This window comes from Ursus arctos, unplaced genomic scaffold (assembly GCF_023065955.2).
Source record: "Ursus arctos isolate Adak ecotype North America unplaced genomic scaffold, UrsArc2.0 scaffold_36, whole genome shotgun sequence".
NCBI classification, from domain to species: domain Eukaryota; kingdom Metazoa; phylum Chordata; class Mammalia; order Carnivora; family Ursidae; genus Ursus; species Ursus arctos.
In genome coordinates this window covers 9,019,225-9,034,417 of record NW_026623050.1, presented here as the reverse complement: position 1 = coordinate 9,034,417, position 15,193 = coordinate 9,019,225, and the positions used below count along the sequence as shown (strand labels likewise).

At 44.8% G+C, this 15,193-nt stretch overlaps 1 protein-coding gene across 1 annotated transcript in view; it reads left to right on the top strand.

The window, feature by feature from the left end:
* Positions 1-8,949, top strand: part of TGM5 (transglutaminase 5) — a 29,815-nt gene extending 20,866 nt beyond the window's left edge. Inside the window, exons 7-13 of the mRNA XM_026479891.4 lie at positions 1,358-1,496; positions 2,113-2,216; positions 2,318-2,557; positions 5,881-6,246; positions 6,727-6,887; positions 8,107-8,240; positions 8,434-8,949. Of these exons, the coding sequence (XP_026335676.2) occupies positions 1,358-1,496; positions 2,113-2,216; positions 2,318-2,557; positions 5,881-6,246; positions 6,727-6,887; positions 8,107-8,240; positions 8,434-8,587 (1,298 nt within the window). The 3' untranslated portion in view covers positions 8,588-8,949. The remainder of the gene's footprint in view (positions 1-1,357; positions 1,497-2,112; positions 2,217-2,317; positions 2,558-5,880; positions 6,247-6,726; positions 6,888-8,106; positions 8,241-8,433) is intronic.
* The last annotated feature ends 6,244 nt before the right edge of the window (positions 8,950-15,193 follow it).

The window sequence follows — 15,193 nt, the reverse complement described above, 5'->3', positions numbered from 1 at the left end:
TCAGTGCAATGCTCCTGAGTCACCTGAATGCTCTTGCCTTACTCCTGTCTCATGTTCCTTTAGTGGCAGCTTTGACAACCTTCACCCACCCGTCTGAGGCTGTCCTGTGTTACCTCCACCCACAATTCACTTGTCAGCTCTGCTCACTCCCTGCCCTCATTTCTTGGCCCTGCACAGACCTGCCACTCCAAGAGAGCTCCAGGTTCCCCTTTGGGCTTCTCTCCTCTCTGTTCCAAGCTGTACCCAGAGATATGTCCACACCTTGGCCTGGACAGGATTTGTGTCAATATTTGATCACATAGGAAAATGCTTGATATGTTTAATAAGTTGAAAATACTAGAGTGCTGAACTGTGTGTGCAATACTGGGAGGTGGGCTCAGAATTGAGTATGAGCTTAGCAGTGAAATCAGGATTTGAGTGATAGGTCTGCAATTTCCTAGCTGTGTGACTTTGGTCAAGGTTGCCAACTTTTCTTAGCCTCCGACTCTTAATCTTTAACATGAGGATAATAATAGCAGCTTCTGTGTTAGAGTTGTCCTGAGGATAACTTAGCAATATGCCTGCTGGGTATTATTATTATTGAATTATTATTATCATATTATTATTGAATGGGGTGACCTGCCAATGCTGGACTTGAACGGAGAGGGTCCCCAGAGCATTGGTGGTAGGATGGCCTGGGGGATATTGCTGTACTTAAAGAGTGCAGAAGGGGGGAAATATGGCAGGGGACAAAGCAAAGAAGTTGGCTGGCAAAGGGAAGAGACGCCTCCTCAGGAATAAAAACAAGGCCGTACCTCCTTTCTAGAATTTCTCTACTAGGTACAAACTCTCACTTTTCTAAGCTTTTGTTACACAGTTTCCTTCCTTTTCTGCCTTCCTTTGTGATGCTTTCCTTGATAAGCTTCCAAGCCAATAAATCCATGGAAAAGGGGGAATCCAAGTCACAGACCTCTTTGTCTAAGAATTTGATGGTCTGAGCCAAAATTCTAGCTATTTGGCTTGAAGATGGAGATTCTAGGCCAAGAGAGAAGTGAGATCGAGTCAGGCCACTGAGTCTTGCCAAAGGAGGTGTGCTTGTCCCCTCCTGCTTGTAGGCACGAGAACTCACAACTTGTTTGGCCCTGGCATTGCTTGTCTGAGCAGCCAGAGGCTCAGCCTTTGCCCAGGGTCTCTTCCATGAGCTCCAGAGAGGAGCTGAGGAAGGTGGGGAGAGAGGTTGGCAACCTCACCAACCCATTGCCCCAGACAGCTCCTGACCGGTCCTGCAAGTGCCAACTGAATGGTTTCCTTGGGCCCAGGGAATCCGTAGGGTTCCTGAATCCACAGCCCACAGGAGATTTTTTTGCTCTCTCTGCAGTGATGAGGTGCCTGGGGATCCCCACCCGCGTGATCACCAACTTTGACTCTGGTCATGACACAGACGGAAACCTGATCATAGATGAGTATTATGACAGCACGGGCAGGATCTTGGAGAATAAGAAGAAGGACAGTGTCTGGTGAGAGACAACCTCTCCATCTCTTTCCAGGGCAAACCCCTCCAGCGGAGAGCTGGGCAGGACTGTGCCCACAAGCCTAATGCCCTCTCATGCCCCCCTCACTTTCACCAGTCCCAGGCTCCGTATCCCCAACTCAAAGGCTGAGACGCAGCTGAACACAAAACCGATTCTGAGTTTAGAATCCTCACATCACAAGAGCTTTCTGCCCTGGGTGAGGTTTCCCTTTTTGTCATCTCCTTCATTTACTATCAGCCTGTAGCTCTGACCACAAGAGGGCCTGAAGCCTCACCTCCAGACACACATGAGTCAGCAGCACACACAGGAAAGGGCCACCGTTTGGAGGGAGTGAGAGAGAGATTTTTAACTTCAGTTAGTTCTGGAAGCCTTCACTCTCTATTCATAGAAGAAAGCTCTTTTCTGAGCAAGTCGAGGCTCACAGGAGGAAGAGCTGCCACCACTCACCCACAGAGGTTTAAAGCCTAGCGTGCACTAAATCTGTCTTTCTATTTAGCAGTCCATTTGCCCACCGCCCCCTGCCTTGCTCTAGAAAGAACACATGCACTACAAGCTCTCCCTTAGCTTCATTTGGCACTGACTCCTCTGGCTTCTCCTTTAGGAATTTTCACGTGTGGAATGAGTGCTGGATGGCCCGAAAGGACCTCCCTCCTGGATATGGAGGCTGGCAGGTGTTGGATGCCACACCTCAGGAGACGAGCAACGGTGAGGCTGTCCAGAAAGCAGAACCCACTCCCACAGAAACCGCCCTTGCCCCTGCTTGACCCTGCAGCAACGGTCCATCGTGGCTCCTATGTTCTCCTCAGGCCTCTACTGCTGCGGCCCTGCCTCTGTCAGAGCCATCAAAGAGGGAGAGGTGGAGCTGAACTATGACACAGCCTTTGCTTTTTCCATGGTGAATGCTGACTGCATGTCCTGGCTTGTCTATGGAGGGAAGGAGCAGAAAATTCACCGGGACACGAATACTGTTGGCAATTTTATCAGCACCAAGAGCATTCAAAGTGATGAGCGAGATGACATCACAGAGAACTACAAATACTTAGAAGGTATGACAGAGCCAGCCCCTGCCAAAGACCAAGTCCTGGGGACACCTTCCCCAGGGAACCTCCCAGCCATCTGGGAAACCATACGGACTCTGAGGGACAGAACCCAGGTCCGCTGTCTCTTCAGGTTTAAGGTCCCAGCTGAGATGTTCCCACTGCCTCACTTCCTTGTGCCCACACCACCCCACATCCCACAGGCCAGTGAGCACCCCACCAATAGTATGTGAGTCCTTCACTGCTGCCTTCCTGAAAAGTTAGCCTCCTTCTCAAGATGGGAGGGGATTTAGTAAACCCTATCCTATTAGTTAATTTAATGAATTTCATTTAACATATTGTCTAATTAACTTCATTTTATTGAGTATTTGGAAGACAATCCAGACCACCAGCCAGTACTAAGGCTAATACAAGGCCGAATGTTTACTCCAACACCTACCCCCTGAAGAGGATGGTTCTGAGAGGTGGGAGACCTGGCGGGGGCTTCTTACTCAAGTCAGCAGGGGCAAATAGGCAACTAAAGTAGTCAGGCGTGAACTAATTCCCCAAATTTGAGAAAGACCAACCACTAGGTTCAACCACCAGGGAGCCAAGCGAAAACATACAGTCTGTGAGGACCAGAAGCTGAGTGAGGGGCAGGAACCGAGCAACAGTGAATCAGCAAAATGTGGGAGTGGCAGGTAGCTGAGCAGCTGCCAGGAGTGCTGGTGAGTAGGTATCTGTGGTTTATCTATGTGGGACTTTGGGACCCACGGAGAAGCTCCAGGATCTGAACCTAGGAAGGGGCTTTACACAGTGAGAGGCAAGCATTGAACACAGCCCCCCATGCTGCTCATCATCCCCTTCACCTCCAACCACTCTGGGGCTGTTTTGGTGGGGGTGCCCAGAACAGGTCCTGAGGCAAGGACTCAAGTACAAGTGGTTTATCTGTGAGGCCATCCAGCAACTACTGGCAGGAAGGAAGGTGAGCAAGTGAGACAGGGGAGGGGAGGAAGCCAACACAGGGTGCCTCGTCACAGGCAGCTGGAGCTCAGCTCCTGCTTGGGAGCTCTGTGAGTGGGGTTGCCAGGGAAAATACAGGACAAGTAGTGCTTTCGTCTAACCATGGCCCAAATTATTTGTTGTTAATCTGAAACTCAATTTAAATGGCCCTGTATTTTTATTTGCTAAATCTGGCAACCCTATCAGGGACTCAGTGTGAAGTGTAGAACACCACCACAGATTCATCCCACCCAAGAGGCAAGGGGGCTAGGCTATTTATCCAGCAACTCCTGTCCGTCAGGGACTGAGGCCTTCTCCTTGGGGTGTCAAGTCCCTAGCACTTTTGGCCTGCTCCACACATAGGCTAAGGCAGCTCTGGTAGCAAAGAAAGCCTCAAAGAGTGGTAGTTGCTAGAATTTGGAAGTAGGGCATGTGGACACTGAACTGGTGAGTGCCAAGGGAATGTGAGTGGGCACTGACAGCATTGCTAGAGGTCCGCAGGGTTCCACTGTAATCTGGGGGGTTTGGAGCCATATTCCTGTGGGCCTGAGGGTGCTGCTCAGTTGGGCAGTATTTGATCTCCTCCCGCTCAGCCTGACAGGTTCTGGGGGTAGAGCAGACCACAGGTGAGCTAAATCTGATTCACATCTCCCTGGGCCCACTCTTGCTGAAGTAGATGCCTTGAGATCCTCATCTGCCTGGAACCAGGCTTAGAATGATCCCCAGAGCAAGGGGATAAAAAGTGGCCTCTGCCTGGGGAGGATATGGGACACACTGAAGGGCTGGGGGAAGACACTGGCAGCAGTGAGTGTTAGGTGAACACATCTGCTGGGATTATTAGGGAAGCATGGGTGAATATTCCTGCATATCCTGGCCACGGTACCATCCTAGGACTGAAACCAGGCCTCTCTGGGAATTCAGCTTGCCTGAATTTTATTTTATCTTATTTTACTTTATTTTCTCTTCTATTTTTTCTTTTTTAATTTTTTATTTATTCATTTATTTATTTTACTGTGGCTTCTCACTTTCATTTCCAGGAATTAGTCTACACCTGATCAATCATTTGGTTCTGGAACAGGAAATCATAGCATGCTGCTGTCTTTAAGAGCCTTACTCTTCCCCATCTGTGGGCCTTTATCTTTCCCATGGGGAAGGCAGAATAGAGTCTAGTGACCACGAGCACAGACTTTAGTGTTGGGCAGATTTGGTTTCTACCTGGATTCTGCCCTTTGCAAGTTGTGGGACTTGGACAAGTGACAGGACCTCTCTGAGCCCCATTTTACTCATCTGTATATGGATTATATTGTTGTTGTTGTTGGCGAGGATGTGGAGAAAAAGGAACCCTCGTGCACTGTTGGTAAGAATGCAAGCTGGTGCAGCCACTGTGGAAAACAGTATGGAGGTTCCTCAAAAAATTAAACATAAAACTACCACATGACCCAGCAATTGCACATTTGAGTATTTATCTAAAGAAAACTAAAACACTAACTTGAAAAGATACATGTGCCCCCATGTTCACTGTGGCATTGTTTACAATAGCCAAGCTATGGAAACAGCCCAATGTCTACTGATGGATGAATGGATAAACTAAATATATATATATATATACACACACACACACATACATATGTATATGTATATATACATATGTATGTATATATACACACACTGGAATATTATTCAATCACACACACAAAAAAACCCCACAATGAAATCTTGCCATTTGCAACAATATGGATGGACCTTGAGGGCATTATGCTAAGTGAAATAAGTCAGCAAGACAAATACTGTATAATTTCCTCTCTTATATGTGGAATCTAAAAAAAAGAAAAGAAATCAAGTTCATAGTACAGAATACAGATTGGTGGTTACCAGAGGCAGAGGGGTGGGATGGGAGAAATGGGTAAAGGGGGTCTAAAGGTAAGTAAATAAACAAATAAATAAAACAGTGCCAGTGATTTTTAAAAAAAATCGTTCTAGGCCTTTTGTGGCACCAAATAGAAGGTCCAGAGGGCCCTCCCTATCTAAACGGGGGAGCATCAGACTCCCTGCTCAGTGGGAGCCTACTTCTCCCTCTGCCCCTCCCCCCCCCGTGTGTGTGTGTGTGTGTGTGTGTGTGTGTGTGTGTGTGCGTGCGCGCACGTGCTTGCTCTCTCCCTCTCTCTCTCAAGTAAATAAATAAAATCTTCAAAAAAAAAAAAAAAAGAAAGAAAGAAAAAGAAAGCACCCGATGAATGGTAGGGAATGTCTGTTGTTGGAAATGAGGGTTTTAACAGCTCTGCAGTGTTTGGCCAAGGCTTACCTCCCTGGGTCAGTCTGACCCACAGCCAATGCTCTCTCTGCCCTTCCAGGTTCCCCTCAAGAGAGGCAGGTGTTCCTGAAGGCTCTTCAGAAGCTGAAGGCTGGAAGGTCCGAAGACCCCCACCAAGCAGACTCACAACATTCCACACCTGAGCCACGGAGCGGGGATGGCCTTTGGAGCCTGCATACACCTTCCCTTAGGCCCAGTGATATTGTCCAGGTCTCCCTGAAATTTCAGCTGCTGGATCCTCCCCACATGGGCCAGGACATAAGATTTGTCCTGCTGGCCCTCAACATGTCACTCCAGTTCAAGGACCTCAAAGTGAACCTAAGTGCCCAATCCCTGCTGCATGATGGCAGCCCCCTGCCCCCTTTCTGGCAGGACACAGCCTTCATCACGCTCTCTCCTGAAGAAGGTATGGGCTCTGGGTCTGGGCATGGGGACAGTCTGTGTACACAGAGTGGGTTATGGAAATGCCAGTGGGGACAAGCCAGACAACAAGGTTTTGGGGACAGACCTCTGTGACACCAGTCTTCCTTAATGTCCCCTTTGGCAGAGATTCCTTCCCCCTCCCCTTCCCTCCTTTCTCTTGCTCCTCCTTCCCTCCCTTTACTACTTCAAGGAAGGGAGCCTGGTTTAGTAGGGGAAGCCCGAGTTTTGGAGGCATCTAGAAATTGGTTAGAACCTCAGCTCATCCATTACCAGGAGAATGACCTTGGGGAAACCATTTTGCCTTTCTTAACCTCAGCCTCTCCACCTGAAAACCTAGTAACTTCTTCACTAGGGCTTAGTACATGTTGGTCCCCTTTTCTCCAAAGAAGGGTCCCCCAGATCCAACCCAGGCCTAGCTGATTTTCCCAGCTACTTTCACCTCTTCTTTTTGTTTTCTCCCTAGCAAAGACCCATTCCTGTAGAATTCCCTATTCCCAGTATAGCCAGTACCTGTCAACAGACAAGCTGATCCGCATCAGTGCCCTAGGCGAAGAGAAGAGCAGTCCGGAAAAGATCCTGGTGGACAAGATCATCACCCTAGCCTATCCAGGCATCATAATTAATGTAAGTGGCCCGGGGGCTCCCGGTAATCTGGCTGGGGTTGGGGGGAGTGCAGCCCTCTGAAAGTCCGTTCAGGAAAGCAGCCCCTCTTTTCCACTGCCTCTTCTGGTGTCCCCAGGTACCTCCTTATCAGAAACATGAGATTCATCTGAAAACATTGGACAAGGTGTCCATCCTCTTGCACCATTAAAGTCCTTACGGGTGGACCTTGAGCAGGTGCCATAGAGAGGATGGGAAGAGATCCCTCTCTTGTGCCACCTCCCACTGTTGGCCTTCCCCAGGGTCAACATAAGAAACTATGAACTAAAATGGGAGGAACCTGAGTGGGGAGAAAAGCACCGCCTGAGCTCAGCTCAGGTTTGATTTGCCATTTCTTGTCTGTGCCTTCTTGGACAAGTCCCTGGGCCTCTGGTTCTGAACTGTCAAATGAGAGGATTAAGCTAGCTGGCCTCTGAGGACACCACCTGCTGTGACATTCTGTGGTCCTCTGAGTGGGAAGACTTCATGGGTCTCCAGTGTTGTCTCCCAAAGGCCAAGTAACCGCCTAGACCCTGCTAAGCGAGCCTGTGGTGCCCCCTGGTGGGATACATCTGGCAAACACAGCCACTGGAGTCTTGTTTTAGGGAGGGTTTCCAAAAGTGCCTCCAGGTTTCCTGAGGCTACTTCCATATCTCTACAGTCTTGAATGTCTCATTGCTCTTCACTCACACACTGGGGTGAAAAGAAATGAGCCCGTTATGTATGTTAAGAGGGAGGAAAGGAATGGAGTGGACTTGCAGTAAGAAAGTGCCAGAGAAGATTCTATCCACTCAAATTATGCATGAGAATCCCTTGGGTTTATTTTACACTTGGATGAAATCCTTGAAGCAGAGGAAACATCACTAGAGACTTCAATTCATCAGACTTTTCCAAATGCTGGGTTGAGGGATATAAAACATTTTATACAAATATCTATGAATGTATAAATGAAGCACAGTTTTCCATAACAGTATCTCATGTGGTATACACTGATATTTTCTTCCACTGCATTTTTAAAAAACATTAATGACAACCCACTGAGTTGGTTTTAAGTCATAACTGGAAAAACATGGGCCACAGAAGTCCAGGTCTTCAGGAAATAGATCTGAAGAGCAATGCCCTCTGTAAATGTTTGAGGGATGAGGAACTGGGGAATGAGATTAATCTTCTGCTCCCTTCTTCTCCTCTGGATCTCTCTGTTCAGGTTTTAGGAGCTGCCGTTGTGAACCAGCCACTCTCCATCCAGGTGCTGTTTTCGAACCCCCTCTCAGAGCACGTGGAAGACTGTTTGCTGACTGTGGAAGGAAGCGGGCTCTTCAAGAAACAGCAGAGAGTCCTGTGAGTGCTGGCAGTACGCGGCTTTTGCCCCCATCTTATCCTGGTGTTTTCACTAACCTTCTTTCTGGTGACTGGCACCGAGGCCAGTCTCTAAGAACACCAGGAAAGAAAAGCCCTGGTTGCTGAGGGAAAAAGAGCTCTGGAGTTCTCATGACACACATGGTCTTCTAACATTCTCTTTTCTCTGCTACAGCATTGGAGTCCTCAAACCTCAACACAGGGCCAGCATCACTCTGGAGACTGTCCCCTTCAAGAGTGGCCAAAGGCAGGTCCAAGCAAATCTGAGGAGCAACAAGTTTAAGGACATCAAGGGTTACAGGAATGTCTATGTAGACTTGAGGTTATAAATTCTGGAACAAAGAGCCGGATGCATAGATTTTAAGCTTCAGGAGAAGGAGCACGTTCGAATGCAAGCTGTGCCATTCCCCACCACAACAGAGGCTTTGCTGGGCTCCAAAGTAAGCAGCAGAGGAGAAGTCCACGATGGGTAGTCTCCTGGGCCATTTGCACAGCTCCCTAGGACTCTGATCAGAGACCAGGGACTCTACGGCGTCCAACCCAGAAGTGTGAGATAGCACGGAGGTCTGAGGACACTGGTTGAACTTGGTCATGACTTACTGCCCCCCCCAAAAAAATTGGCTGAGCATCTCACTGTCATTTTGTCACTGCAGTGGCTAGTACCCTAGTCCCAATAAACTTCAGTCCTTGTTCTCACCCCCTTTGCACCCATGTAGTCATCATTTTCCTTGTAGCAGCCCCCGCCTATTCCCTGGATGCTGGAAGTGTCCTATTGTTGCAATGCCTGAGTCCATTCAAGGGTGATTACTGAGTGCCTGGTATGTGCCAGGCACCGGTCTGAGTGTAGGGGAGAAGAGAGTAAACAAAGCAAAGGCCCTGCCCCCATAGAGCTTACATTCAATTGATGGTGGAGGGGGAGATACAGACAATAGACATGTCAACAGGTAAGTAAGGTATTTACAGATGATGTGTCAGTCATGATCTGGTTAGGAAAACCAAAAGCCCTGTAAGGGTTTCTACATAGTACCTATTCTCTTTGTATCTTGGGAAAAAAGCCTACGAGATGTCCCACTTGAACTTCCTTTGAATCCCTTTCCATATCACATCCAAGATGTCCCTTAGTCTTAACAGCTCCAGCCTCTTGGCTCAAAGTCTGCCAGTACATTGTGGTGCTGGATGGACCTCGAATGACTGTGGTTCCATAGATAAAGCCAGCTGAGTAATGCAGTGAAGTAGATTTTTGGTAGGAAAAGAAGTACTCTCAGACCTTTCTACTGGTTGTAGCTTGTGCGTATGCTCCTCCTGAACACAAAGCAACTCCAATCATTATCCCCTCTCAGACACACCACTTTCCCATGGCACGGCGCCAAGTTCAAGATGGAGAAAGGCATGAATACCTGCCCTCCAGGCACTAGCTACATGACTGAGACAGCTGTGTTGGGCATATATTAAATTCACACACATGAAATAAATGCTTCTATTATATAGAAACAAAAGGGTAAGTGTAATTGATCAGAGGGAGAGAAGAGGGTGTGGTGAGAATTACATAGCAGGTTGAGGTCCTATTAAAGAGTAGGCTGAGAACCAGGAGAACCCTGACAGCAGGGATCGGGAAGTAACGTATGATTATTTCATTCTGTAACTGTTGCCAACAATCATGAAGAATGATTTCAGGAAAACACTGTGGATAGGAACATCTTACAGAGACAGTGACCTCTGAAATACTTGCACCACTTCAACTACCACACCGTCAGACTCTTTCATGAATCTTGATTTTGACACTATATTCATTAACTCTTTCAGCAAATATTCACAGAGTTTCTACTAGGGGCCAGGGCCTGAACTAGGCACTGAGGACACAAGAAGGACCAGGGCCTGTCCTCAAGGAGCTCAAGTCTCAGCATGAGGAGAATGAAAAATGAACAGGAGGTTATAACACAGAGTGGTGAGAACTACTGTTGGAGTGAGTGTAGGGTTTGTGGGAGCACGAGGAGGAACAGCTTGTCTAATCTTGGGATTGTGAGTCAAGGAAGGCTTCCTGGAGGGAGTGGCATTTAAGCTAAAAGACCAGGAGCTAGCCAAATAGACTTAGGGTCAAAGAGGTTGGGGTGGAATAAAGCAGTCAGGAGCTGCAAGTCAGTCAGATAGCTAGAAATCAGAGCTGGAGGAGCTAAGTAGCAGGAAAAAATATGGCTAGAGCCAAGGGATGAAGAGCTTCAGACAGGCAGTCTAAGGAGTTTAGACAGTGATCACCTATAGGCATATGTTTCCTTTAAGTCTTGGATCACAGTCATTGCCTACAATGTCAGTGCTTAGAGTAGATTCTATTTTACAGACTGAGCAGACTTCATGTGATTTGAGAAGCATGTAAAGGACAAATAGTTCTCCACACTGGTCTGTCACAGGAGCTTACAATTCCCATCAGAGTCATTCCTCTCAGTTAAAGCCTTCCCTGAATATCAAGGTTGTCTTTCTACTCTTCATTTTATATTTATTGAGTACCTAGTGTTGAATATTGTAGGCCCAAACGATACAGCAGTAAACAAAGCAAACAACTCAAAAGGATTTGAATAGCTATTTCTCCAAAGATGATAGACAAATGGCCAAAAGCATACAAAAAGATGTTCAATATCATTAACCATGAGGAAAATGCAAATCAAAACTACATTGAGATATTAAAGGTAAATGCCATACGATCCAGTAATTCCACTACTGGAATTAAATAAAACAAAAACATTAGTTCAAAAAGATATATGCACCCCTATGTTTATTGCAGCATTGGTTACAATAGCCAAGATATGGAAGCAATGCAAGTGTCCATCCACAGATGAATGGATAAAGAAGATGTCTCTCTCTCTCTCTCTTTCACACACACACACACACACACACACACACACACACAGAGGAATATTATTCAGCCATAAAAAACAATGAGATCTTGCCACTTATGACAACATGGATGAACCTAGAGAGGACTATGCCAACCGAAATACGTCAGATAGAGAAAGACAAATACCATATGATCTCACTTAAATGTAGAATCTAAGAACAAACAGACAAAGCAGACAGACTCATAAATAGAACAAACTGATGGTTGCCAGAGGAGAGTGGAGAAATGGGCAAAATGAGTGAAAGGGAGTGGGAAGTACAGGTTTACAGTTATGGAATGAATAAGTCACAGGAACAAAAGATACAGCAGAGGGACAGTCAATGGTACTGTAATAGCATCATATGGTGACAGATGGTAGCTACACTTGTGGTTAGCATAGCATAATATAAAGACTTGTCCAATCCCTATACTGTACACCTGAACTAATGTAACACTGTGTGTCAATTATACTTCAAAAAAAGTCCTACAATGAGATATTACCTTACACCCACTAGGATGGCTATTAAAAAAAAAAGAAAATAACAAGTACTGGTGGGAATGTGGAGAAGTTAGAACTCATGTGCATTGGTGGTAGGATTGTGAAATGGTACAACTACTTTGGAAAACAGTATGGCAGTTCCTCAAAAAATTTAAAATAGAACTACCATATGATCCAGCAATTCCACTTCTGGGTATATATCCAAAAGAACTGAAAACAGTGTTTCAAAGACATAGTTGCACACCCACGTCCATAGCACTGTACACAACAGCCAGGAGGTAGAAGCAACCCCAATGTCCTTCACTGGATGAACAGATCATCAGAATTAGGTATATACATACAACGGAATACAATGCAGCCTTAAAAAGGAAGAGAATCCTGTCATATGCTACAACATGGATGAACCTTGAGGACATTATGCTAAGTGAAATAAGCCAGTCACAAAGGGATAAATACTGTATGATTCCACGTCTATGAAGTATCTAAATTAGTCAAATTAATGATACAGAAAGTAGAATGATGGTTACCAAAGCCTAAGACAAGGGAGTGGGGGGGGGGGGTTGTAGTTTAATTTAGTACAGAGCTTCAGTTCTGCAAGATGAAAAGATTCTCAAGATCTCTTTCACAACAATGTAAACGTACTTAACACTACTGAACTGTACACTAAAAATGGTTAAGATGATAGCGGCGCCTGGGTGGTTCAGTCAGTTAAGTGTCCAACTCTTGATTTCAGCTTAGGTCATAATCTCAGGGTCATGAGATTGAACCCTGCTTTGGGCTCCACATTGGGTGTGAAGCCTGCTTAAGAATCTCTTTCTCCCTCTTCCTCTGCCCTCCCCCACGACCCCTGAGTGAGCACGTGCTCTCTCTCCCTCTCTCTAAAAAAAAAAAAAAAAAACAAAAAAAACACAAAAAAACAGGTTAAGATGGTAAGTTTTATGGTTTGTGTTTTCTACCACAAATTTTTTTCTATGCTGTTCCAACATCTGTAACTTTATTAGATAGATAATAATGATAACAATAGCATCCATAATAATGTCAGCAGGAATAAAAATCTCCATTGATTGCCTAAAAACAAACAAACAAGCAAAACTGGGTTTCAGTCTTTGTAAGTGTTGGTCTATTTCCTATTACCTTTACTCCCTGGGGAATAGTCCTTCAGGGGTCCCAATTGAAAAAAGGAGGTATTTATTGGAGTCCTTCATGCCTGGTGGCCATGGAACTCCAATTTTTATCCTCCAGTCCTGTGAGATTGTCAGAAGATCTGCTCAGATTCTCAGGCTGTCATCTGCCAATTGTGAATCAGCAAATGTCTTGAAGTGAAAGGTGGCATGCTGTCAGGCTCACCTCTCTCTGCTTCTCTTCTCCCTGAGATCTTGATGCCTCAAGTCTGTGCTGTCTTGATGCCTTCAGGCAGAACTTTGAAATATTTTATTCCGCTTTTATGGTTACTGTCAATAGGGGTGATAGGATCAAGCTAGTCTACTCTATGTAGAAGAAGAAATCCTTGAGAGGTTTTTTTTTTAACATTTTAACATTTTTTAACATTTTTAACATTTTATTTATTTATTTGAGAGAGAGAGAGCACAAGAGGAGGGGAGGGGCAGAAGGAGAGGGAGAGGCAGACTCCCCCTGAGCAAGGATCATGACCTGAGTCAGAAGCACTTAGAACTGAGTCACCCAGGTGCCCCCTCCCCCCAGTCAGCCTTTTCTGTCCCTTGCAAGTTTTTGTTATTTTTCAATAATAACAACAATATATTTTCATGGTATAAAGATACTAAAGGATATACAGGAAAAAAAAAAAAAGCCATACACCCAAGCACTGAATTTCCCTACACAGAAGCAATAACTTTCCAAAAATACTCTATGCAAACACAAGCAAATTCATATATATTCTTCCCCCACACCCTTTATACAGAGGTAGCATACGGTTCACACTGCTCTGCACCTTGCTTATTCCATTTAATGATGTAGTTTGGAGATTGCTCCATATCAGCTAATGTAGAGCTACTTCATTCTTTTTCACATTTGCAGTTTTCTATTGAATGCATGTCCCATAATATGTCCATCTAACACCTTATTTATGAACGTTTATGTAGTTTCTGATATTTTGCTATTGTAACTACCAGTACAATGGATACTTGTATAAATTTCATTTTACATGTTTGATTATTTGCATTGGAATATCTAGAAGTGAAATTGCTGAGTCAAAAGTATAGGCATTTAAGGTTTGGGTAAATATTACTTCATTTCCCTTAGAAAGCTATACCAATTTAGGGGCACCTGGTGGCTCAGTTGGTTAAGTGTCTGCCTTTGGCTCAGGTCATGATCCCAGGGTCCTGGGATAGAGCCCCGAATCCTCGAGCTCCCTGCTCAGCAGGGAGTCTGCTTCTCCCTCTCTCTCTGCCCCTCCGCCCACTCATGCTCTCTCTCTCTCTCTCTCAAATAAATAAATAAAATCTTTAAAAAGGGTGGGGGGACTGGATGTCTCAGTCAGTTAAGCTCCATCCCAGGACTGAGCCCTGCATCAGGCTCCCTGCTCAGTGGGGAGTCTTCTTCTCCTTCTCCCTCTGCCCCTCCCCACTGCTTGTGCTTGCTCTTTCTCTCTTTCTCTCAAATAAATAAATAAAATCTTTTAAAAAAATAAAATAAGAAAAAGAAAGAAAGCTATGCCAACTTACATTCCTACCAGTACTATAAGAGAGTAACTCTTTCCCCACACCATCACTAATTCAGAAAGTTGACAAATTACTCTATCTTTGCCAATCTGATAGGTCAAAGAAAGAATATCCCAGGGTACTTTTCTTCTGCATTTCTATTAAATGAGGCTGGACATGTTTTCATGTATTTAAGAGACACTTGGATTTTCTTTTCTGTCATATTCTTCACCCATTTTTCTATTGATTTGTTGTTCTTTATTTATTGATTTGCAGATGCCATTTACATTAAGGAAAGTAAAAATTTGTGTTACAAGTTCCAAACATTTCTCCCAATTTGTCGTATATCTTGTAACTTTATGGATTTTTCCAAGTAAAAAAATTTTAAGGAATAAAAATTATCTATTTTTTCTTTATGGCTTCTGGGGTCTACTATTTTAAAAGGCCTCACCCAGGCTGACTTAATAATAAGTCTATTATCTTTTTTTCTAGTACTTTTAGGATTTAATTTTTTACATTTAGAGTTTTGACCCATCTGGAATTCATTTGGGTGTATGGTGAAACGTAGGAAACAACTTTACTTTGCAAGCTAGTTGTCCCCCACCCATTTACTAGTGATTTCTTATCTTCCCCACTGATTCAAAGTGCCACATTTAGCCCATACTAATGCATACATTTTGGTCAATGTGCTTTTTCAAGTGCAGTGATGTCATACTATGTTTTAATATCTAGGAAGCCTGGTTATACTACATAAGAACTTAGAAATGTAGCATGATGAGGCCTACTAGATAGTAAAACACATTTTAGACGTTTTCATCTAAAACATCTTTATATCTTCTTAGATCTTTTTAGATTATATCTTATATCTTTTAGAAATTTCCTTTTTAACCTTAGAATCAGTTTTTCTAGT